Genomic DNA, 26,558 nt, shown 5'->3' on the forward strand with positions numbered 1-26,558 from the left:
GCATGTTTAATTGGCTCTGAGTTTTTGGACGTCTGTAAACATGTCCATAAAACAGCACAAAGAGCCTGTTTGGTTCATTCTGACTGGTTTACATTCAAGTCTGGTGACTTAAACTTGAATATTACCCTTCATCTTGTGTCCATGTGTGACAAATATACAGCAAAGCTCATTATAATCATATGTTTTGTTGAAGTTTATGGGATGTCTCTTTCCCATTGACTTTAATGTGTGATACAGTATGTCTTTTTGTAGTGTGCCGTGTGCTGCAGACCCATCAGTCAGAGGAACCCGCTGGTCTCTCCTTTGGGGTCAGTTTCCCTCCAGATCTAGCCAGTTCTACCGGTGATTACGGACCACAGGGAGTCGTGACTTTTTCAATGAAAAATATATATTTTTAAACATACAGCCCAAGCAAGCACTTTTGTACGGAAAGAATGTAAATTTCTCTGTATTTAAAAGGAAGAGAAAAAGGATCACTTTAAAATGTGGACAGAATCCACCCCCCCCCCCCCCCCCCCCCCCCACCTCCCCTCTCTTCCCCTGTCTCTTTCCCTCTCCCCCTCTCTCCCTTCTTCCCTTCACTCTATCATGTGGCTTTCAGCCATGTGTTTCTCGTTGTCTGTTCCGATACTTCATACTAACTCTCTGCTTCGTGTGCATTTTTTAAGTCTCCGAAAACCACACAAAACAAACCGTAATTCCTTTCCTTTTTTTTTTCTTCTTGTTTTGCCTCTGGCTCGTATTGAGATTTAATCAACTGCAAAATGAGAAAAACATTCACACAGGCTACAGTACATAAGTCAGCTGTGAGAGCACAATAAAAGGTGCATGATCCACAAATATGGACAGTGAATCGAAAACCCAATGTTTTCTATAGGATCACTTACAGCTTCTCCCTGGTTTATTTCAAATACACGAAAAAACATCTCAAGGGATGCAAATGATAAAGCATCTCAAGATGGAGAAGTTGAAACAAAGTAGATTGAATGCTTACATAAGATGTTATTATGCCATGTAAAGATATTTACACGCCTCTAAAATAGGCAAGCTTTTACCTCTAGCAACGTACACAGATTTCAATTCCATACCATATGGTCAGTTGTTTTGCTCTCCATGGTAACTGAAAGGTCTGGCACTCCTTGGCTCTAAGTCTAGTGCTGACAGTAAGGCCCAGACATTAGTAGTATACTCTAATACTTTACCATCCCACAATGAGGTCAGACAATGTTTGTACTCAATCTCTGTGAGTGAGTAGGTCTGAGATAGGCAATAGTGTACATGTGTTGGTTGAGGGATAGGATGGTCATGTCTCTCCCTCTGTAGTCTCAGTCTATAGGTCTAATCATCATGCGGACTCCCTTCATAGAGTAGAATCCTCCGCCGTAGTCTGCCCAGAAAATTCCGTCCTGGAACTTGCTGCGGTAGACACCGCCAGTGTACCAAACACCATTCAGATTGGCCTGGCCACAGGAGTTGTACCACCAGCCTCCCTTAAGGAAGTGTGCACAGTTACCTGCATAGAGATCATGTAAATAGCCCATTTGTTTGTCTCATATGCTTTCTTTAGGGCCTACTGTATATCTTATGCATTTAGCCAACAGTATATGAATTGATTGATTGACCCACCTGAGAAGGCATCCTTGTCTCTGTCCAGTGTGGTGAACTGCTTGCCGTTGTGGCTGCTGAGTGAGTCGCCAGCGTTTCCCTGGTAGGTGCCCAACCTCAGGCGGTAGCCCTCGTTCTCATGCTCCAGGTGGAAGCTGCTGTAATCAGCATACACCTTCTTCCCCACCCAGTCCTCCAGCTCCACTAGAAGTCTGTAGTCTCCCTGCTTCCCTAAATTGTAGATCCCCAGCAGCCCCAGCCAGTACTCCCCATCTATGTTGCCGAATCCATTCTAAGAAAGATAAATGAAAAGTTAGTTGTTGGTTTTGTATAGCCTGAGTGGTTGAAAAAGAGGAGCGCTAAAAAAGGAATACTATACATCAATTTTTGTCAGAAAGTACCTTTGGAAGACAAATGCATCTAAATCACTTTTTGGTCTGTTCAGGTGAACATCTTTAATCTCTTTGGCCATGATAATATATAAGACAAACAACAATCAGAGAGTTCACTTCAGATTGAATTAGTGCACTGTAAGATATATCTAGTTTAGCTGTGGTAGTTTGGAAAGTCAACATTGGAGATGTTTTCAGGAATATACCTTCCTGTTGGGTCTTCTTACCTTTCATAATGGCCATCTCAAACTAAATCACTTCAGCAATAATACGCTGACACACACAAAATACATTATATTATAAGTGAAAACACAAGGGGTCCAGGCCTTGGAAAGGATCCTGAGACACCAGACCAGACGAGTTCCTTTTGGATAGGTCACATAACGGCACTGTTGTTGTCTCTGGCTTATTCGTTTTCAGTGTCTTTTCTCTTTTTCTTCATCACCTTGTAGGCGTCCCAGTTCCTGAAGAAGTTGACAGAGCCATCCCTCCTGCTCTGGATGACTGTCCAGCCTCCGTTGTCCAGGCCCTGCTCACACCACACCTGCATGGGCCTCTCCGCTTCGCCAGGTTTCAGCAGGTACATACCGCTGGTGCTATGGCCAGCCTCCTGGGCCTGGAGACAGTCCCTGAAAGGACCTGGGGGAGCATGGCGGGTGGGATGGTGGGGGAGAGATGGAGGGAGAGATGGAGGCATGAAGGGAGAGATGGAGGGATGAAGGGAGAGATGGGGGGATGAAGGGAGAGATGGGGGGATGAAGGGAGAGATGGGGGGATGAAGGGAGAGATGGAGGGATGAAGGGAGAGATGGGGGGATGAAGGGAGAGATGGGGGGATGAAGGGAGAGATGGAGGGATGAAGGGAGAGATGGAGGGATGAAGGTGAGAGATGGGGGGATGAAGGGAGAGATGGGGGGATGAAGGGAGAGATGGGGGGATGAAGGGAGAGATGGGGGGATGAAGGGAGAGATGGGGGGATGAAGGGAGAGATGGGGGGATGAAGGGAGAGATGGAGGGATGAAGGGAGAGATGGGGGGATGAAGGGAGAGATGGAGGGATGAAGGGAGAGATGGGGGGATGAAGGGAGAGATGGAGGGATGAAGGGAGAGATGGGGGGATGAAGGGAGAGATGGAGGGATGAAGGGAGAGATGGGGGGATGAAGGGAGAGATGGGGGGATGAAGGGAGAGATGGGGGGATGAAGGGAGAGATGGGGGGATGAAGGGAGAGATGGGGGATGAAGGGAGAGATGGGGGGATGAAGGGAGAGATGGGGGGATGAAGGGAGAGATGGGGGGATGAAGGGAGAGATGGGGGGATGAAGGGAGAGATGGAGGGATGAAGGGAGAGATGGGGGGATGAAGGGAGAGATGGAGGGATGAAGGGAGAGATGGGGGGATGAAGGGAGAGATGGAGGGATGAAGGGAGAGATGGGGGGATGAAGGGAGAGATGGAGGGATGAAGGGAGAGATGGGGGGATGAAGGGAGAGATGGGGGGATGAAGGGAGAGATGGGGGGATGAAGGGAGAGATGGGGGGATGAAGGGAGAGATGGGGGGATGAAGGGAGAGATGGGGGGATGAAGGGAGAGATGGAGGGATGAAGGGAGAGATGGGGGGATGGAGGGAGAGATGGGGGGATGAAGGGAGAGATGGGGGGATGAAGGGAGAGATGGGGGGATGAAGGGAGAGATGGAGGGATGAAGGGAGAGATGGGGGGATGAAGGGAGAGATGGAGGGATGAAGGGAGAGATGGGGGGGATGAAGGGAGAGATGGGGGGATGAAGGGAGAGATGGAGGGATGAAGGGAGAGATGGGGGGATGAAGGGAGAGATGGGGGGATGAAGGGAGAGATGGGGGGATGAAGGGAGAGATGGGGGGATGAAGGGAGAGATGGAGGGATGAAGGGAGAGATGGAGGGATGAAGGGAGAGATGGAGGGATGAAGGGAGAGATGGAGGGATGAAGGGAGAGATGGAGGGATGAAGGGAGAGATGGAGGGATGAAGGGAGAGATGGGGGGATGAAGGGAGAGATGGAGGGATGAAGGGAGAGATGGAGGGATGAAGGGAGAGATGGAGGGATGAAGGTGAGAGATGGGGGGATGAAGGGAGAGATGGGGGGATGAAGGGAGAGATGGGGGGATGAAGGGAGAGATGGGGGGATGAAGGGAGAGATGGAGGGATGAAGGGAGAGATGGAGGGATGAAGGTGAGAGATGGGGGGATGAAGGGAGAGATGGGGGATGAAGGGAGAGATGGGGGGATGAAGGGAGAGATGGGGGGATGAAGGGAGAGATGGAGGGATGAAGGGAGAGATGGGGGGATGAAGGGAGAGATGGGGGGATGAAGGGAGAGATGGGGGGATTGAAGGGAGAATTGGAGGGATGAAGGGAGAGATGGAGGGATGAAGGGAGAGATGGGGGGATGAAGGGAGAGATGGGGGGATGAAGGGAGAGATGGGGGGATGAAGGGAGAGATGGAGGGATGAAGGGAGAGATGGAGGGATGAAGGGAGAGATGGAGGGATGAAGGGAGAGATGGGGGGATGAAGGGAGAGATGGGGGGATGGGGAAAGAGATGAAGGGAGAGATGGAGGGATGAAGGGAGAGATGGGGGGATGAAGGGAGAGATGGGGGGATGAAGGGAGAGATGGGGGGATGAAGGGAGAGATGGGGGGATGAAGGGAGAGATGGAGGGATGAAGGGAGAGATGGGGGGATGAAGGGAGAGATGGAGGGATGAAGGGAGAGATGGGGGGATGAAGGGAGAGATGGGGGGATGAAGGGAGAGATGGGGGGATGAAGGGAGAGATGGGGGGATGAAGGGAGAGATGGAGGGATGAAGGGAGAGATGGAGGGATGAAGGGAGAGATGGAGGGATGAAGGGAGAGATGGGGGGATGAAGGGAGAGATGGAGGGATGAAGGGAGAGATGGGGGGATGAAGGGAGAGATGGGGGGATGAAGGGAGAGATGGGGGGATGAAGGGAGAGATGGGGGGATGAAGGGAGAGATGGGGGGATGAAGGGAGAGATGGGGGGGATGAAGGGAGAGATGGGGGGATGAAGGGAGAGATGGAGGGATGAAGGGAGAGATGGGGGGATGAAGGGAGAGATGGGGGGATGAAGGGAGAGATGGGGGGATGAAGGGAGAGATGGGGGGATGAAGGGAGAGATGGGGGGATGAAGGGAGAGATGGGGGGATGAAGGGAGAGATGGGGGGATGAAGGGAGAGATGGAGGGATGAAGGGAGAGATGGGGGGATGAAGGGAGAGATGGGGGGATGAAGGGAGAGATGGAGGGATGAAGGGAGAGATGGAGGGATGAAGGTGAGAGATGGGGGGATGAAGGGAGAGATGGGGGGATGAAGGGAGAGATGGGGGGATGAAGGGAGAGATGGGGGGATGAAGGGAGAGATGGGGGGATGAAGGGAGAGATGGAGGGATGAAGGGAGAGATGGGGGGATGAAGGGAGAGATGGAGGGATGAAGGGAGAGATGGGGGATGAAGGGAGAGATGGAGGGATGAAGGGAGAGATGGGGGGATGAAGGGAGAGATGGAGGGATGAAGGGAGAGATGGGGGGATGAAGGGAGAGATGGGGGGATGAAGGGAGAGATGGGGGGATGAAGGGAGAGATGGGGGATGAAGGGAGAGATGGGGGGATGAAGGGAGAGATGGGGGGATGAAGGGAGAGATGGGGGGATGAAGGGAGAGATGGAGGGATGAAGGGAGAGATGGGGGATGAAGGGAGAGATGGAGGGATGAAGGGAGAGATGGGGGATGAAGGGAGAGATGGAGGGATGAAGGGAGAGATGGGGGGATGAAGGGAGAGATGGAGGGATGAAGGGAGAGATGGGGGGATGAAGGGAGAGATGGGGGGATGAAGGGAGAGATGGAGGGATGAAGGGAGAGATGGGGGATGAAGGGAGAGATGGGGGGATGAAGGGAGAGATGGGGGGATGAAGGGAGAGATGGAGGGATGAAGGGAGAGATGGGGGGATGGAGGGAGAGATGGGGGGATGAAGGGAGAGATGGGGGGATGAAGGGAGAGATGGGGGGATGAAGGGAGAGATGGAGGGATGAAGGGAGAGATGGGGGGATGAAGGGAGAGATGGAGGGATGAAGGGAGAGATGGGGGGATGAAGGGAGAGATGGGGGGATGAAGGGAGAGATGGAGGGATGAAGGGAGAGATGGGGGGATGAAGGGAGAGATGGGGGGATGAAGGGAGAGATGGGGGATGAAGGGAGAGATGGGGGGATGAAGGGAGAGATGGGGGGATGAAGGGAGAGATGGAGGGATGAAGGGAGAGATGGAGGGATGAAGGGAGAGATGGGGGGATGAAGGGAGAGATGGGGGGATGAAGGGAGAGATGGGGGGATGAAGGGAGAGATGGGGGGATGAAGGGAGAGATGGAGGGATGAAGGGAGAGATGGGGGGATGAAGGGAGAGATGGGGGGATGAAGGGAGAGATGGGGGGATGAAGGGAGAGATGGGGGGATGAAGGGAGAGATGGAGGCATGAAGGGAGAGATGCAGGGATGAAGGGAGAGATGGGGGGATGAAGGGAGAGATGGGGGGATGAAGGGAGAGATGGGGGGATGAAGGGAGAGATGGAGGGATGAAGGGAGAGATGGGGGGATGAAGGGAGAGATGGGGGGATGAAGGGAGAGATGGAGGGATGAAGGGAGAGATGGAGGGATGAAGGGAGAGATGGAGGGATGAAGGGAGAGATGGGGGGATGAAGGGAGAGATGGGGGGATGAAGGGAGAGATGGGGGGATGAAGGGAGAGATGGAGGGATGAAGGGAGAGATGGAGGGATGAAGGGAGAGATGGGGGGATGAAGGGAGAGATGGGGGGATGGGGAAAGAGATGAAGGGAGAGATGGAGGGATGAAGGGAGAGATGGGGGGATGAAGGGAGAGATGGGGGGATGAAGGGAGAGATGGGGGGATGAAGGGAGAGATGGGGGGATGAAGGGAGAGATGGGGGGATGAAGGGAGAGATGGAGGGATGAAGGGAGAGATGGGGGGATGAAGGGAGAGATGGGGGGATGAAGGGAGAGATGGGGGGATGAAGGGAGAGATGGGGGGATGAAGGGAGAGATGGAGGGATGAAGGGAGAGATGGAGGGATGAAGGGAGAGATGGAGGGATGAAGGGAGAGATGGGGGGATGAAGGGAGAGATGGAGGGATGAAGGGAGAGATGGGGGGATGAAGGGAGAGATGGGGGGATGAAGGGAGAGATGGGGGGATGAAGGGAGAGATGGGGGGATGAAGGGAGAGATGGGGGGATGAAGGGAGAGATGGGGGGGATGAAGGGAGAGATGGGGGGATGAAGGGAGAGATGGAGGGATGAAGGGAGAGATGGGGGATGAAGGGAGAGATGGGGGGATGAAGGGAGAGATGGGGGGATGAAGGGAGAGATGGGGGGATGAAGGGAGAGATGGGGGGATGAAGGGAGAGATGGAGGGATGAAGGGAGAGATGGGGGGATGAAGGGAGAGATGGGGGATGAAGGGAGAGATGGGGGGATGAAGGGAGAGATGGGGGGATGAAGGGAGAGATGGGGGGATGAAGGGAGAGATGGAGGAATGAAGGGAGAGATGGGGGGATGAAGGGAGAGATGGAGGGATGAAGGGAGAGATGGGGGGATGAAGGGAGAGATGGGGCGATGAAGGGAGAGATGGAGGGATGAAGGGAGAGATGGGGGGATGAAGGGAGAGATGGAGGGATGAAGGGAGAGATGGGGGGATGAAGGGAGAGATGGAGGGATGAAGGGAGAGATGGAGGGATGAAGGGAGAGATGGAGGGATGAAGGGAGAGATGGAGGCATGAAGGGAGAGATGGGGGGATGAAGGGAGAGATGGGGGGATGAAGGGAGAGATGGGGGGATGAAGGGAGAGATGGAGGGATGAAGGGAGAGATGGGGGGATGAAGGGAGAGATGGGGGGATGAAGGGAGAGATGGAGGGATGAAGGGAGAGATGGGGGGATGAAGGGAGAGATGGAGGGATGAAGGGAGAGATGGGGGGATGAAGGGAGAGATGGAGGGATGAAGGGAGAGATGGAGGGATGAAGGGAGAGATGGAGGGATGAAGGGAGAGATGGAGGCATGAAGGGAGAGATGGGGGGATGAAGGGAGAGATGGGGGGATGAAGGGAGAGATGGGGGGATGGGGGGATGAAGGGAGAGATGGGGGGATGAAGGGAGAGATGGAGGGATGAAGGGAGAGATGGGGGGATGGGGAAAGAGATGAAGGGACAAAGGTAGCGACGGAGGGATTTATCAGTTACAAACTGTTAATCAAATCAAATTGTATTGGTCACATACACATATTTAGCAGATGTTATTGCGGGTGTAGCAAAACGCTTGTATTTTTATTTTATTATTGTCTTTTCGTTTTTTTGTGTACACAGCATTTTCTGGGCTAATAATGTAAGAAATAACACACAAAATAACAAAATATCACACACCAGATGTAGACAGTTAAAGCAGTGATTTGTTTAAAACACATTGAATATTAGGATTTATCTCTATCTACCATTAATTTGTTATACATTTGTCTTAGAGCAGATGTGAACAGTTCAACTATTGTGTTTGTTTAATGTGAGATGAATCTTTGCCTAGTTTATAGGTGAGGATCGCTATTAGTCTCAGCAAGCGGTGGTGAAGTAAGCCAGATGTGCAGATACTTTGTGGTCAGCGGAAACCATGTCATTCCAGCCTAGGTTCTGTCCATGCTTAGCATGAGAGGGAGCCATCCTGCAGAGGGTTCCCTTTCATACACAGCTGCCTTCAAATCCCACACGTTTTATTATTCTTGGGTCGGGACAATCTAAATGTGTCAGGAATTTTGGTAGATGAGTAAAATGTTTATTTTCTGTGTTTCTTTTTTTCTCTTTTCCTTCTTCTGAACTTAGAATGCTACGACCTATTTTCTTTCCATCGAGGTCTGTGTTCTTTCTGGTGAGCAGCACCAAACCTAGTTCTAGCCGAATATACAAATGTTACATCATAAAAAAAATCTGACTAAGAAGAAAATGAACACACATTGGTTTGAGGTTAATTTTGAAATAAGTCTAGGGCTTTATCCTTGCTACCAAACAAACAACAACTAACCAGCCATCCACCCCCTCACCTACCACCTCACCCACCAACCTACACTACATGACCAATAGTATGTGGACACCTTTTTGTTGAAAATCTCATTCCAAAATAATGGGCATTAATATGGAGTTTGTCCCCCTTTTGCTGCTATAACAGCCTCCACTCTTCTGGGAAGGCTTTCCACTAGGTGTTGCTGAGGGGACTTGCTTCCATTCAGCCACAAGAGCATTAGTGAGGTTGGGTACTGATGTTGGGCATTTAGGCCTGGCTGGCAGTCGGCATTCCAATTCATCCCAAAGGTGTTCGATGGGGTTGAAGTCAGGGCTCTGTGCAGGTCAATCAAGTTCTTCCACACCGATCTCGACAAACCGTTTCTGTATGGACCTCGCTTTGTGCACAGGGGCATTGTCATGCTGAAACAGGGAAGGGCCTTCCCCAAACTGTTGCCACAAAGTTGGAAGCACAGAAGCGTCTAGAATGTCATTGTATGCTGTAGCGTTAAGATGTCCTTTCAATGGAACTAAGGTGCCTAGCCCAAACCATGAAAAACAGCCCCAGACCATTATTCCTCCTCCACCACACTTTACAGTTGGCACTATGCATTGGGGCAGTTAATGTTCTCCCGGCATCTGCCAAACCCAATTTGGTTTGTCAGACTGCCAGATGTTGAAGCGTGATTTATCATTCCGGAGAACGTGTTTCTACTGCTCCAGAGACCAATGGCAGCGAGCTTTACACCACTCCAGCTGACACTTGGCATTCCGCATGGTGATCTTAGGCTTGTGTGCAGCTGTTTGGCCATGGAAACCCATTTCATGAAGCTCCCGTCAAACAGTTATTGTGCTGACGTTGCTACCGGAGGCAGTTTACAACTCGGCAATGAGTGTTGCAACCGAAGACCGCTTCAGCACTCAGCGGTCCCGTTCTGTGAGCTTGTATGGCTACCACTTCACGGCTGAGCCATTGTTGCGCCTAGACTATTCCACTTCCCAATAACATAATTTACAGTTGACCGGGGCAGCTGTAGCAGGGTAGAAATTTGACGAACTGACTTGTTGGAAAGGTGGGATCCTATGATATTGCCACGTTGAAAGTCACTGAGCTCTTCAGTTAAGACATTCCACATGACAAAGTTTTGTCTATGGAGATTACATAGCTGTGTGCTCGATTTTATATATCTGTCAGCAATGTGTGTGGCTGAAATAGGCAAATCACAAATTTGAATGGGCGTCCACATACTTTTGTATATACGGTGCATTCGGAAAGTATTCAGACCCCTTGACTTTTTCCACATTTTGTTACGTTACAGCCTTATTCTAAAATGGATTAAATAGTTTTTCCCCTCATCAATCTACACACATAATGACAAAGCAAAAACTGTTTTTTAGACATTTTTGCAAGTTTATTACAAATAAAAAACTGAAATATCACATTTACATAAGTATTCAGACCCTTTACTCAGTACGTTGTTGAAGCACCTTTGGCAGGTATTACAGCCTTGAGTCTTCTTGGGTATGATGCTACAAGCTTGGCACAGAGACTTGTCCTGAAGTGACTCCTGCGTTGCCTTGGCTGTGTGCTTAGGGGCGTTGCCCTGTTGGAAGGTGAACCATCTGATGTCCTGAGCAGGTTTTCATTAAGGATCTCTATGTACTTTACTCTGTTCATCTTTCCCTTGATCCTGACTAGTCTCCCAGTCTCTGCCGCTGAAAAACATTGCCACAGCATTATGCTGCCACCCCCATGCTTCACCATAGGGGTGGTGCCAGGGAATCTTGTTTCTCATGGTCTGAGAATACTTTAGGTGCCTTTTGGTAAACTCCAAGTTGGCTGTCATGTGCCTTTTACTGAGGAGTGGTTTCCATTTGTGGCTTTCCAAATCATGTCCAATCAATTGAATTGACCACAGGTAGACTCCAATCAATTTCAAATCTCATAGCAAAGTGTCTGAATACCTATCTAAATAAGGTATTTCTGTTTTTTATTTTGTATACAGTTGCAAAAATGTCTAAAAACCTGTTTTCACTTTGCCATTATGGGGTTTTGTGTGTAGATTGATGAGGGGAAAAAAACAATTCAATCCATTTTAGAATAAGGCTGTAACGTAACAAAATGTGGACGAAGTCAAGGGGTCTGAATACTGACCCAATGCACTATATAATGTATCTAATAATCAGTTGCCTCACCCTCTGCACTGAAGTTGCCCTGCGGAGCCTTCTGGAGCTCCAGGGTGCTTCCTGTGGGTGCTGGCCCTGCTTGGGAGCCCCTGTCTCTGGGAAATGCCCGGCCGTGGTCCCTCTGGATCTCGTTGGTAAATCTCGGGATGCTAACCGGTATGTTCTCTGGCACCACCTGCACCAGTGGTGGGCCCTGAGGAGACTGCTCCTGCCGCCGTCCATACACCTGCAGACAGCGCTCTTCCAGGGCACCAACCAGAACTGACTGGCTGTTGACCACGGCAGAGAGCGCAGCGTATCGGACCTCTAGGTCACGGTAGCGGGCGGCCAGGCGTAGGGACTCTGCTGTGGAGTTCAGAATGCGTCCCTCCAGCTGAGCCAGCTCCAGAGAGTTGTCTCTCTTCCTGATGATCTCGTGCAGAAGCTGCATGTAGAGCTGGGTCACCCTGGAGTTCATGTTCCTGCTCTCCTTCCTCAGCAACTTCATCTCGTTCACCATGTTCCCATCAATGTTCACCACCAGCTTCAGGGTATCCATCTCCCGTCTCTGTTTGGAAAGCAGGTCCCTCACCGCCGCTACGTCCAGGCGGGTCACGCGGTCCTTGTCCGTGTGTAGGCCCCGGCTGGTGCAGATTGGCCCTGTGATCTTCTGCTCAGGGACCAGGAAGGTATACGAGCACTTTTTGGGTGGTTCTCCTTTGTCCTCCAGGTACCTCCGTCTCCGGGTCAGGATGGGGGATCTGAGGCCCTCACTGCTGCCCCAGACGGACAGCCCAAGCAGGACAAACAGGCACCAAGCTCTGGGCCCCATAGCTAGTGGTTCCTTTTCTCTTCTTCTGCTCTTCTACAACAAGGCTGTCTGTGTCACTGGTGCACCTAAAACATAGGCAGGGGAGAGCGAGTCAATACGTGGTTGAATTCTTAGCAGTGGTGTGTGCACTGCAGAACAGACATGCAGAAATATGTTATCACAACTCCAATTCTGACTTAAGTTCATTCACTCTTGGATATTCCTTCACGCCACTGCCCCGGGCCAGGCTACAGTGCCTTGCGAAAGTATTTGGCCCCCTTGAACTTTGCGACCTTTTACCACATTTCAGGCTTCAAACATAAAGATATAAAACTGTATTTTTTTGTGAAGAATCAACAACAAGTGGGACACAATCATGAAGTGGAACGACATTTATTGGATATTTCAAACTTTTTTAACAAATCAAAAACTGAAAAATTGGGCGTGCAAAATTATTCAGCCCCCTTAAGTTAATACTTTGTAGTGCCACCTTTTGCTGCGATTACAGCTGTAAGTCGCTTGGGGTATGTCTCTATCAGTTTTGCACATCGAGAGACTGAAATTTTTTCCCATTCCTCCTTGCAAAACAGCTCGAGCTCAGTGAAGTTGGATGGAGAGCATTTGTGAACAGCAGTTTTCAGTTCTTTCCACAGATTCTCGATTGGATTCAGGTCTGGACTTTGACTTGGCCATTCTAACACCTGGATATGTTTATTTTTGAACCATTCCATTGTAGATTTTGCTTTATGTTTTGGATCATTGTCTTGTTGGAAGACAAATCTCCGTCCCAGTCTCAGGTCTTTTGCAGACTCCATCAGGTTTTCTTCCAGAATGGTCCTGTATTTGGCTCCATCCATCTTCCCATCAATTTTAACCATCTTCCCTGTCCCTGCTGAAGAAAAGCAGGCCCAAACCATGATGCTGCCACCACCATGTTTGACAGTGGGGATGGTGTGTTCAGCTGTGTTGCTTTTACGCCAAACATAACGTTTTGCATTGTTGCCAAAAAGTTCAATTTTGGTTTCATCTGACCAGAGCACCTTCTTCCACATGTTTGGTGTGTCTCCCAGGTGGCTTGTGGCAAACTTTAAACAACACTTTTTATGGATATCTTTAAGAAATGGCTTTCTTCTTGCCACTCTTCCATAAAGGCCAGATTTGTGCAATATACGACTGATTGTTGTCCTATGGACAGAGTCTCCCACCTCAGCTGTAGATCTCTGCAGTTCATCCAGAGTGATCATGGGCCTCTTGGCTGCATCTCTGATCAGTCTTCTCCTTGTATGAGCTGAAAGTTTAGAGGGACGGCCAGGTCTTGGTAGATTTGCAGTGGTCTGATACTCCTTCCATTTCAATATTATTGATTGCACAGTGCTCCTTGGGATGTTTAAAGCTTGGGAAATCTTTTTGTGCCCAAATCCGGCTTTAAACTTCTTCACAACAGTATCTCAGACCTGCCTGGTGTGTTCCTTGTTCTTCATGATGCTCTCTGCGCTTTTAACGGACCTCTGAGACTATCACAGTGCAGGTGCATTTATACGGAGACTTGATTACACACAGGTGGATTGTATTTATCATCATTAGTCATTTAGGTCAACATTGGATCATTCAGAGATCCTCACTGAACTTCTGGAGAGAGTTTGCTGCACTGAAAGTAAAGGGGCTGAATAATTTTGCACGCCCAATTTTTCAGTTTTTGATTTGTTAAAAAAGTTTGAAATATCCAATAAATGTCGTTCCACTTCATGATTGTGTCCCACTTGTTGTTGATTCTTCACAAAAAAATACAGTTTTATATCTTTATGTTTGAAGTCTGAAATGTGGCAAAAGGTCGCAAAGTTCAAGGGGGCCGAATACTTTCGCAAGGCACTGTATATCATATCTCTGGGTGTGTTTGGTTAGCCCTGGTTCTCATATTCCTACATCTCCCCTGCTTTCTCAAGCTTCTCCAAACGCTTCCAGATTGTGTCTTTGGGTTATAGAAAAGGGCTATATAGGACCTATGTATTATTACAATTAAGTGGAGGGATACTGTTAGAAAATCTCTACTCTTTCATAATAAAAGTCTGAAAATCAAGTAGGAAGTTTTTGTTTGGAATTAGATGAAGGCAAACATGAAGCCCCAATTCTAAATAAAAAAAGTTATCTCAAAGAAGTGTGTGCATAAATGTACCTATAATAAGATTATGCCTGTGCATCTCTTGGGCGCCAGCTGGAGGCCAATGATTGTTTCTGACTGACCCATTTTACTCGCATCCTATTTCTCCTGGCTGGCCTAAATATGGCACTGGCTGAATTTGGTATCGAATGAAAGAGCTGGATGTGTGAGACTGGCTTATAAGTAATGTTTTCTGGGAATCCATTTAAAAAAAATCAGAACTCAAGATAAGACCCAGATGCAGACAGCTAGAATCACAGATGTTTATTGACCCAAACCGGGTGCATGCAAAAGACAGGTCAAAGGCAGGCAGAGGTCCGTAATCCAGGACAGAGTCAATAAGGTGCAGAACAGCAGGCCGGCTCGGGGTCAGGGCAGGCAGGAGACAAAGGGCTGTGAGACATAGGTTTAATCCTAGACACATGAACAATTGGATGAATACGGAGGGTACGGGGCAACAGAAGACAAACAGCAGAGAGGCTAATAATCTTGGAGAAATTTGCGGTCCGCTTGTCGTCGATACCTGGTGGTGGTCTTGAGAAGAGCCAACCGGGCTCTCTTCCAGATAGGCAACAGCAGCGGACAAACATCTGGGCCGAGGGTATGCTGACCTCTTCCTCTTGCTCCGGAAAGAGCAGGGGCTAACACCCCAGGGAACACTCGAGAGGTGAGAGCCCAGTGGCAGAACAGGGGAGGGTGTTGCAGGCTTATTCAACCCACACGAGTTGCTGGCAGAGTTGTCTCCAGGTCTCTCTCCGACTGGGCATTGGACTGCTAGTGGAACCCGGAGGACAGGCTGACCAATGAGCATGCAGAACGCCTTCCAGAACCCGGGACTAGAACTGAGGGCCCCGGTCGGAGACCATGTCCACCGGGAGTCCATGGATCCGGAAGACAGTGCTGCACCATGACCTGGGATGTCTCTTTGGCAGAGGGTAGGTTGAGGAGAGGAATGAAGTGGGTGGCTTTGGAAAACTGGTCCACTACTGTCAGGATGGAGGTGTTGCCATCAGATAAGGGAAGACGCGTGATGAAGTCCAGGGATATGTTAGACCAGGGATGGTAAGGGACAGGCAGTGGTTGAAGAAGACCAGCCAGAGCTTGCCAAGGAGTCTTGTTCTGTGCACAGATCGTGCAGGCGGCGATGAACGCGGAGACTTCCGGGACCATGTTAGGCAGGCCCCCAAAAGCGTTGTCGCACAAAAGTCAGGGATCGATGAGAGCCCAGGTGGCAGGCAAGCCTGGAGGATTGGGCCCACTCCAAGACCAAGGAGTGGACAGTGTCAGGCACACGCAAACATCCTGTTATCTGCCCCCTCGGGGTTTAGCTGGGAACGATTCGCCTCACGGACCTGCTTCCCTATTCCCCAGCTGAGTTCCATCGCCAGACACGAGGTGGGAAGGATGGTCTCAGGGACTGAGAGTGTAGCCGCGGGGCTATAGCAGCGTGACAGACAGCCTTGAGCCTAGGGCTTGGGCTTCTTCTTCTTCTTCTTCTTAAACAATGAGGAAGTCCCCTTCTCCTTCATCCGCAGTCAAACATACAGTGGGGAAAACAAGTATTTGATACACTGCGGATTTTTCAGGTTTTCCTACTTACAAAGCATGTTGGGTTCTGTAATTTTTATCATAGGTACACTTCAACTGTGAGAGACAGAATCTAAAAAAAATCCAGAATATCACATTGTATGATTTTTAAGTAATTAATTTGCATTTTATTAAATGACATAAGTATTTGATCACCTACCAACCAGTAAGAATTCCGGCTCTCACAGACCTGTTAGTTTTTCTTTAAGAAGCCCTCCTGTTCTCCACTCATTACATGTGTTAACTGCACCTGTTTGAACTCGTTACCTGTATAAAAGACGCCTGTCCACACACTCAATCAAACAGACTCCAACCTCTCCACAATGGCCAAGACCAGAGAGCTGTGTAAGGACATCAGGGATAATATTGTAGACCTGCACAAGGCTGGGATGGGCTACATGACAATAGGCAAGCAGCTTGGTGAGAAGGCAACAACTGTTGGCGCAATTATTAGAAAATGGAAGAAGTTCAAGATGATGGTCAATCACCCTCGGTCTGGGGCTCCATGCAAGGTCCCACCTCGTGGGGCATCAATGAACATGAGGAAGGTGAGGGATCAGCCCAGAATTACACAGCAGTACCAGGTCAATGACCTGAAGAGAGCTGGGACCACAGTCTCAAAGAAAACCATTAGTAACACACTACGCCGTCATGGATTAAAATCCTACAGCGCACGCAAGGTCCCCCTGCTCTAGCCAGCGCATGTCCAGGCCCATCTGAAGTTTGCCAATGACCATCTGGATGATCCAGAGGAGGAATAGGAGAAGGTCATGTAGTCTGATGAGACAAAAATAGAGCTTTTTGGTCTAAACTCCACTCGCCATGTTTGGAGGAAGAAGAAGGATGATTACAACCCCAAGAACACCATCCCAACCGTGAAGCATGGAGGTGGAAACATCATTCTTTGGGGATGATTTTCTGCAAAGGGGACAAGATGACTGCACTGAGGGGAGGGTGGATGGGGCCATGTATTGTGAGGTCTTGGCCAACAACCTCCTTCCCTCAGTAAGAGCATTGAAGATGGGTCATGGCTGGGTCTTCCAGCATGACAACGACCCGAAACACACAGCCAGGGCAACTAAGGAGTGGCTCCGTAAAGAAGCATCTCAAGGTCCTGTAGTGGCCTAGCCAGTCTCCAGACCTGAACCCAATAGAAAATCTTTGGAGGGAGCTGAAAGTCCATATTGCCCAGCGACAGCCCCGAAACCTGAAGGATCTGGAGAAGGTCTGTATGGAGGAGTGGGCCAAAATCCCTGCTGCAGTGTGTGCAAACCTGGTCAACAACTACAGGAAACGTATGATCTCTGTAATTGCAAACCAAGGTTTCTGTACCAAATATTAAGTTCTGCTTTTCTGATGTATCAAATACTTATGTCATGCAATAAAATGCAAATTAATTACTTAAAAATCATACAATGTGATTTTCTGGATTTTTGTTTTAGATTCCGTCTCTCACAGTTGAAGTGTACCTATGATACAAATGACAGACCTCTACATGCTTTGTAAGTAGGGAAACCTGCAAAATCGGCAGTGTATCAAATACTTGTTCTCCCCACTGTATAGGACATAGATCCTCAGGGTAACCTGCCGCTACCTCCGCCCCAGTGGGTTGCAATTGCGGGGTCTCCTCATCGTCCTGTTTTGAGGGTGAAGGAGTAAGCACGGTGAGTGCTTTACGCAGCCTTCACATTCGGGCGGGACCCCCAGCTAGGCGGTACACAAAGAGTGTTTCCTTGTCTGAAATTGTAGCCCCACACGGATAAGGGTGTTCCGGTAGAGGGAGCAGGGGCAGGCACCCCGCTTGGTTCTCCTTGTGAGGGGTAAGCCGGCTCCATTGCTCAGAGAAATAGTACATGTAAACTAGTTAGCATTCGTCTTGAGGTTAAATAGCCTAGCTAGTAACCACACTGCTAGCCAGAGAAAAGCATATGCTTCGCTTGTCTCTCAACGAACAAATCGTGTCTCTCAACCGTCAGGGAGTGAAGCAATTCTATCCTTACAAGTGAAAAAGACGGTTTGGGGTAGCTAGCTTTGCGGAGACCCTTACAAAAATGTACCATGTAAAGGTACTGCTGTAAATACCATGGTATTTTCCTGCCACGGCAGTGACCAAAAACCATGATGATCGTATAATGGTATTTATTTTATTGTACTGCCATGGATGGAGGGAATATACCATGGTTTTACACTAACAGCATGTAAACATGAAAGCATGGTAGTTGTGTATAATGTATTATCATGATGTTCTGCGTAACAACATTTTACGGGTTAAGTGACCAAAAATGCAAAAATGTATGGTACTCACATAATGCAACATTCACTACTCGCGCTGCAATTAAAAAGCATAGGCCTAGTGGACACTCTTAAAACTTCTTAAGGCTAGGGGGCGGTATTTTCCCGTCCGGATGAAAAGTGTGCCCAAAGTAAACTGCCTGCTACTCAGGCCCAGAAGCTAGGATATGCATATTATTAGTAGATTTGGATAGAAAAGTGAAGTGAAGTTTCTAAAATCATTTGAATGATGTCTGTGAGTATAACCAAACTTATTTGGCAGGCGAAACCCAGAGGACAAACCATCCAGGGGGAAAGTAAATGGAGGTCACTCTCTTTTCAATGGGTTTGAATGGGAATCTAGAATTCTAAGGCAGTTGCTTGCAGTTCCTATCGCTTCCACTAGATGTCAACAGTCTTTAGAAATGTGTTGATGTTTTTCCTTTGAGAAATGAAGAAGCAGGGCTGTCCAGAACGAGGGTCGAGTGAAGTGTACTGTTTGTTAGAGGCGCGTGACCTGAAAAGCTTGCTCCACTTTGTTTTCCTCCGGTATTGAACACAGTTTATCCCGTCTGAAAATGTATTGATTATTTACGTTAAAATATACCTAAAGTTGTATTAGGAAAGTTGTTTGAAATGTTTGGACAAAGATTACAGGTAATTTACGAGATATTTTGTAGTCATGTTGCGCGAGTTGAAATCTGTGTTTTTCTGGATCGAACGCGCCAAATAAATTGACATTTTGGATATATAACGACGGAATTAATCGAACAAAAGGACCATTTGTGATGTTTATGGGACATATTGGAGTGCCAACAGAAGAAGCTCGTCAAAGGTAAGGAATTAATTATATCTTTATTTCTGAGTTTCGTGTCGCGCCTGGCGGGTTGAATTATGATGGTCTGTCTTTGTTTGACGGAGTGCTGTCCTCAGATAATAGCATGGTTTGCTTTTGCCGTAAAGCCTTTTTGAAATCTGACACGTTGGCTGGATTAACAACAAGTATAGCTTTAATGTGTATGGCATGTGTGATTTCATGAAAGTTTATAATTTGCAGTAATTTCATTTGAATTTGGCACTCTGCCATTTCACCGGATGCTGTCAAATCGATCCCGCTAAAGGGATTTGATCCCTAAGACGTTTTTAACCCCCTTAAGAAGATAAGGTATTAAAAAAAATGTTTCCTGGTGCTTCTCTCTTCAATACAGCTATCTCTCCTCAACGACTAGGTTCATCTTATACATAGCCAACATACTAAAAACTACTTGCAAAAGGTATTAATAATAATCTTATCTCAAAGATACATTTTCAGAATTTCATATCCCTAACAACAGCAAGATACAATGTTCCCCCTGTTTATAAAAGACAGGTGAAACAGATCAGGGTGTGACCGTGTTAACATTTGTTGGAGTCCTCTGTTCCTCTGTTGCCACTACAGGCTAGCTTGACTGGAGCTAAAATTAGACAATTCTAGCTTTTTTGCTAACATACTTTCATAAATTCATTCAACTATCAAAACGTCATAAAAAAAGAATAATTATATCATTATTCTCGCTTAACTTTGTTTTATATCCTATGCTTTATAACTCGCTCACCTTCCAGATAAGGTTTAAAATAATTAGTTTACCTAGTGCGTCTCTCTTCAATGTTCAGTTCACTCTCTCTCATTCAACTGACTGATAAGGCAGGCTTAGCGTTCACAACTGTTTTTCAGTGAGATCTGCTATTGGCTCCTTTACTTGTCGCTAGTAGTCGCTAGATGACGTTTGCAGTTGCCTTTCTCCAGCACTGCTGCAGTCCGGAAGTAGTTTCTTCACCCCTCCCCCTTCACACCCCCCCTCCCCTTGTGCTTCTCTGTCTGTGTGTGTGTGTCGTTGCACAGACAGCTTCTTCCACTCTCGTTTACATCAGAATTTAGTTGGAAAAGTTGGTACATTTCATCAAAATTCCCCAAAAGACAGCCTAAAAGTAGCTAAATTTGTCACCGGAGGGGCCTGAAAACTCACTAAATATAATCATGATAATGACAATGCAAATTATAGTTATAAATGATTCAATCTGTAATCTCAATCAGTTTGACCTCAGGATTTATCAATTTAGAAAATAATAATTACATTTCATACTTCCAGGTTTGTCTTCATATCTACATGTAATTTTGTTACATTTTAACCATATTTCAGTGGCATAATTGTCCCGTGATGATCTGTAGGGCCTTGATCATTGTCCATTGATATAACACAATAGGTTTGAAGCATGCGCTCCAAGCTGCGCTCCGTGGTAATAACTATAAACGATAACTGATGTCCCGCTCTCCCGAGAGTAACAGATAGTTCAGATGAAAGATAACAGATTCTGTGGATTTATGTTGATTTGTGGATGCACACAATGTCTGGATTAGATGGAGTTGGGGGAGAGAAAGCAGCGAGGTCAGGCAGTGGAGATTTCCTCCTTTTAATGAGTTGAGATCTGTCAGACATTTCAACCTGACCTAATTAAAACGCTCTGGTCAAGCTGGGCAAGTGGCTATGAATTAAAGGGAGATTTCACCAACTCCATGAGCCTTTTCCACAGCCACCCCAGAATTCTGTTAAATTCCACACTCCTCAAAAGGCTCATCCCTCCACGTCCTCTGTCATCTCAGGGAGAGGAATTATTTGGACAACAGGCTGGATATATGTCTGGTTCTTTACCTGGATCTCCACTGATCTAACACGACCGTTTGTAGTTCAGTATTCCTTCAACCTCTATCAGGACGGTCCGCAAGACGGTTTCAGTGACAGTTTGGTCACCCAGAACGGCTTGTAAGGCCGTCTTAACCAATTTGATCTCTTGCTCCCGTGTTCCTCAAAAATGAGCTTCTCGGGGGTTGAATTTGAAGGAGATTTGTTGGCTCCATCAGTTGATCCTGGAGGGTTGGTTACATTGCTTGGAAGGTTTCCTCCAACTTGGCCTATCCTGCCTTGAAGTTTGTGCCTCTGTCAGCCAGGATCTTGTAGCGTTTCCCCCGTCGGGAGCTAAACCGCCTTAGGGCCATGAGGAAGACTTCAGCATCCAAACTCTCCAGTAGTTTCAGGTGGATACATCTAGTTTTCAAGCACTTAAACAGAATGCCCCAGTGCTTCTCCACTCGACGATCTAGCTTGATTGTAATGGGCCCAAAACAATCTACTCCTGTTGAACAGAAGGTGGATTTGAGGAGGCGCAAGCGAGCAGTGGCAAATCTGCCATGCAGGCGTATTGGTGCTTGTGAATTGCTCCTCGTCCTCCATGGATCCAGTACTTCTGCCACATCGCCCCATAGACTCTTACTGGCCCTGGGTGGAGAAGCTTCTTATCATAACTCTTGATGAGGAGGTTGTTGAGAGGGTGTCTGGAGTCAAGGATAATTGTATGGATAGCATCGGGATCCAAGACTTCTGCTTGGTGCAGCCTCCCTCTGACTCTGATCATTCCGAATATTTGGTCATTCTCTGGGGCAGAAGAGAGAAGACAGCTGTCCTTAGCCACTTCCTTACCTGCTTTCAGAGATTTGAGCTCCTCAGGGAAGCTGACTGCTTGTGCATGCTGTAGGAGGAGTGTCTCTGCAGTGAGGGAGGTGGGTATGAAAGCCACCACATATGAGGTGTTTGGGATTGTGCTGGGTCAGGGAGAGCTGTTGTTGGCTCCCTGGAGATGTTGTAGCATGTGCTTCAGTTGGTTGTGTAGGGGCACCGGGGCTGTCGGCCAATCGTTCTCACTCGAAAATCATAGTTCACTACTATTTGACCTGGCTTGTGGCAGGAGGTGCAGGATACCTTTACTGTGTTGCTAGCCCACTGTCAGACCTCAAAAGCCCTTTGGATAGGAGATTCTGGACTTTGTCGAGGAGTGCTTTCGTTTCAGCAGTGGATGGGAGGCTCTGTAAGCAGTTATCCACATAGAAGGCATTCTCCACTGAATCCCAGACTTCTGGGTCACTGTCTGGGTGCTCCCAGGCGTGTCTCTGCAGAGCATATATGTCCCAGCAAGGACTGCATGTGGTGCCAAATGGGAGTACTTGATGGCTGAGGAGTGCATGGACACCTTGTACGGAAGGACCTAAGGTTGATCATTTGACCAGCGCCTTGGAAAGAACAGTTGAAGACAAGTCAATACTTCCCACTGTGTTACTGGATAACATGGTGAGGGAGATACCAGGATTTGCTGAGTGGGTTTCCCTCTTCATGAGCTGTCACTTTTGTGACATATCCTGCCTTCACAAGGTCATGAATTTCCCAGTTATAAACTTCTGCAAGCTCAGGGTTCCTCACCAGTCACTGCTCTGTCCCACGGAGTAGTGGGAGTACAGCCTGTGTTGTGTTTAACAGAGGACGATGGTATGGTTGGGCACCCGTAGTAGTGGGGTTGCGTACCTCTGAACACCATCCATTTCAGTGGTGGTGTGCTTCTGCAGGAGGTCTAATATATAGGAGGAGTTATATTTTGAGCGGGTGACCTCCTTTAGCTTCCGGTTGGGGAAGGTGTCTATATCTTTCAGAGCATCTACACATTCCGAAGGAGGTCAGTAGCTGCACAAGGAGATGGAGCTAGACTGCTTCTGGTTAATATGACTTGCTGTGACTCTACAGCTTGGGTGGAGAGAAGTAGATGGACAATTGTGGGTAGTCTGACCCGATCAGGATGAGTGGCACAACCCTGGCCATGTTGCGAAGAGGCAGTCCTCTGAGATGAGGATATTGCTTCTGTAGAACACTCATCTGGCAGGAAGGCCATATGCCGTGAAGGCATTTGGATATTGTAGGCCACGTCCCTATGTCCTGAAGGTGAAATGCAAAATGTCACAGCAGAGCCCTTCACTTGGATAATGTTATGTCGCACCGTTCTGAGGTTAAGGGTCTCGGGGGTCCCCTTCAGGTTCAGCTGCCATGCAGCAGCTAGGAGAATGATTGTTCGTTCAGACCCATCATCTAGAACATTGATTGTGTCCATGGTCCCCCCTTCGCTTTGCAGAGTGACCTTTACTACCTTCAACATGACCCTTGGCTGGTCGAGGTACAGTAGAGCTCCTTTGTGGCTCCTACCATGAGCATACTCTGCTCCTTCGGTGTTTGGGGAATTACTTCATGCAATACTGTGAGATGGATTTTCTGATGTGCAGCTCTCCGATTTATGGCTACGGGCACACTTGTAGCATCGCTCACCTGAAGTTATCCAGGCCTTCAATTGGGGTCGAGTGAGATTTTGTACCTTGGGTCATGAGCCCAGGAAGTTCCCCTTACTATTGCAATAGGGCAATTGTGCTGGAATTTGAGAGCGATCTTCTTCCCGGGTTCCTCCCTTCCGGGTTCCTCCCCGGCTTCACTATTTAAGTACATGGTAGTGGAATTCAGCCTTTCATGACCCTCCTTGCGTTCAAACTCCTTCCTTAACCAGAGGCTGTGGCTGAGATTGAGGCCTGGTGAGCAATGCTCTTCGCCCTCATCTTCACCTGCAATCATGCTGCCATGGAGGCACGTTCAGGATGTTGTCAATTACACTCTGGACTAACTGGCGTGGCTCACCATATCTCGCTTTCGGAGCCTGGAGAGCAGCCGTGTATGATTTTGCGGAGTGCATTTTGGATTTGGTCAGCTTGTATTCACTGGGGAACCTCAAGTGATCCATCAGTACTTGTTATTTGTAACTTTCTGACAGATGACTGTGAATACCCAGTAGGCTCTCCAATGCCATTTCCAAGAAGATGAAATAACTTTCCTTTCCACTCTCAAAGTATGGCAGTTTGGGTCTTGGAATTCCATAGGCTGAGGCTATTAGCAGTTCCATGATGTTGGCTCCCTAATCTGGTTGCGTGAAGGATACAACCATGACTGCTGATGAGCTAACTGTGGCCTCGTTGGGCTTGTCCCCTACTGTCCCAGACCCTAAATTGGTGGCAGCCTGAAATGAGTGAGAGCTGATGGTTGATGACTGGCCTGGTCCAAGCCCTGGATGAGAGGAACGATTTTACGTTGTTGTTAATTGGCAGAAAGGCGAAGGAGAGGTGCTTTGGCTAGATGGAGGGGGAATGCTAACTTGTGTCGCTGGCATAGAGGGCGTTCGCGGAGCGGCCTGTCCCCCCGTGGTCCATGCTGGCTATTGACCTCAGAGCCTCCCGGGACTATGTGCCATGCTGTACCAGAGGAGCAGATTGGCAAAGAGAGGCAGACAGGTCAGGTCCATGTGGAGTGGTGGTCAGGTCAATCCCCTGTTTGTTCCTCTCCAGGAAGGATGATTATGTATCCCACTTCCTCAAATGTATCCATCTGAAAAGTATGATTGTATAGGCTTGGATTGTCTAGGAATGGTTCCATGAACATGACAGTGAATTCACCTTACTGGTGACTGGCCTGCCCAAGACACTTTCAAAGTTCTTGAAATGTTTCAAATTCACTGACCTTCATGTCTTAAAGTAATGATGGACTGCCATGTCTCTTTGCTTATTTGATCTATTCTTGACATAATATGGACTTGTTATTTTACCAAATAAGGCTATCTTCTGTATACCACCACTACCTTTTCACAACACAACTGATTGGCTCAAACACATAAAGAAGGAAAAAAAATTCCACAAATGAACTTTTAAGAAGGCACACCTGTTAACTGAAATGCATTCCAGGTGAGTGTGTGACTACTTGTCTCCAACAGATGCTGTTTGATTGGTTACTTCGAGCTTGTGGCCACGCCCAAGCATATCCCATAGTGAGACATCGAAACAAGTATTTGAAATAGAACCCTCATCCATCCAACACTTTTGACAGATGCAAAATATGACCTACTTCACATCAATAGGCTACCCATAAAAACAAATCCTCTGGATTCAAACATACTGAGGAAGCAATGACTCAATATGTCTTGGATGGAAAAAGTAGTGGGGGCACGCAATCATTTCTGCCTGCGGTCTTCTCGGAAATGTTCTGAGGTGCATTGAAGGGTCCCATCCCAACCATACTTAATGGCATTTACCTAAACCAAAACCAATGTGGTGGCAAAATTGTTCACTGTCAAAAGAGAGAAACATTGTATTACTGCCTGACGTCAAGCAGAGGGCAACATCAGATGTTCTTTATTTATGTCTGTACTATTGATTAAGTGTTATTTATCATTACCAGTCCAGCACTGGAAATCCATGAATTTCCTTTGTGTCGGGCTTTCAGGCAAATCAAATCGAAAGCACCCCAAAACATACTTACAGATGGAGAATAGGTTTGAGGAAAATTGGAGGAGGAGAGATTAAGAAAGGGATATATTAGAACTTTAAAGCCATAATAAGTCAGAGACTTGGGACGTCTCTTTTTCTCTTTTATCAAAACCCTTTTTCATCATCACTATCAATAATTAGGCTTCAGCGATTAACCCTTCTTAAAAGTTAGTCCCAAACCCCAATTTAGATAAGTGACAGTGTTTACAGAAAAGGATCCATATGGCAGGATTATTCATCTAATAGTGTGTTATTGCTGCTGTATAGTATGTCTCTGTTGCTAACACCCTAGGCCTGCTACTCTTCATCAAGTCAGCCACATTCAGAGCATTACATTTTTCATTGACTTATAAAAAGAAAAAAAAAGTTTCCAAAGTACATTTTCCCCCTCAGGTAGAGCCAGACCGATAGCTCATTTATATTGATGGGGCGGTTTGCATTCAGACAGGTCAAACTTGCGGTGACTGTCCTACAGTAGGCTGGCAGAGGACAGTCTTTGGGGTGACTGTCCTACAGTGCCAGTGGGTCACTGGATGTTCTGCTGTGACTGAAGTGTGTCTGTTCAGTCACAGGCAGACCCAGGGGGGATGTTTACTCAGTCTTTTCTCCTTACCCAAAGTTTGTCTAATAATGGCTCACATGTGTAAGTTAATAAACCATTGATAACAGTTAATAAACCTTTAACAACAGCGAATAAAGCGTTAATAAACAGCGGGAGTGTATTAAAATAGATGAACAACTAATTGTGGTTAATGGTTTAAGTTCTGGGAGGCTTCCATTAAAATACAAACCCTTTGTAATGAAATTTCTTCGAAATAAATGAGTTGCATAATGGTAATAGAACCCATTTTCAGAACTATGATACTCTTGAGGATGACAGATACGATCTACAAACGTGTTGTTATCTCTCATCTAAACAATACCGTGACTGGAATTTGCTGTTTAACGTAGTTGAAGAAAAGACAAACAGGACAAGATAAGCTACAGGAAAGAGGAGTGTGTACACACCTGCAGCTGTGTGAAGACAGTCTATGCGTCCCAACGTCGTTTGTTTCTCCTGCTGGTCTTTGTTGCAGGCTTGTCGGAGCCGATGTCTCAGTCTCCGTTGTGGCTCCTGTATAACTGCATGCTCTTGACTCTCATGCCTTATGCCTAGTACTGGTCTCTCTGTCTCGCTCTCTCTCTCTGGCATTCAAACACACACGCATGCATACACACACTCGCAGTAGGATGGAGGCTGGTCCAAAAAGATTGAGCTAGCCTGGGGTGA

The 26,558-nt window shown here is 47.7% G+C and overlaps 1 protein-coding gene across 2 annotated transcripts; it reads right to left on the bottom strand.

Annotated features, from left to right (window-relative positions):
• Window positions 1–576: 576 nt before the first annotated feature.
• Window positions 577–26,558, bottom strand: LOC110508529 (angiopoietin-related protein 1). Of its 2 annotated transcripts, none has more exons than XM_036966780.1 (5): window positions 26,297–26,558; window positions 11,276–12,142; window positions 2,443–2,636; window positions 1,627–1,897; window positions 577–1,513 (listed from the first exon to the last, which is right to left on the bottom strand). In XM_036966780.1, exons 2-5 carry the CDS (start codon window positions 12,075–12,077, stop codon window positions 1,326–1,328), a joined length of 1,455 nt encoding a protein of 484 aa, XP_036822675.1. In that variant the 5' UTR covers window positions 12,078–12,142; window positions 26,297–26,558; the 3' UTR covers window positions 577–1,325. The 2 variants fall into 2 exon arrangements, with proteins under 2 accessions (XP_036822675.1, XP_036822676.1); XM_036966781.1 differs by lacking the exon at window positions 26,297–26,558 and adding an exon at window positions 19,700–19,806.

The sequence above is a fragment of the Oncorhynchus mykiss genome, chromosome 28, assembly GCF_013265735.2.
Source record: "Oncorhynchus mykiss isolate Arlee chromosome 28, USDA_OmykA_1.1, whole genome shotgun sequence".
Lineage (NCBI taxonomy): Eukaryota > Metazoa > Chordata > Actinopteri > Salmoniformes > Salmonidae > Oncorhynchus > Oncorhynchus mykiss.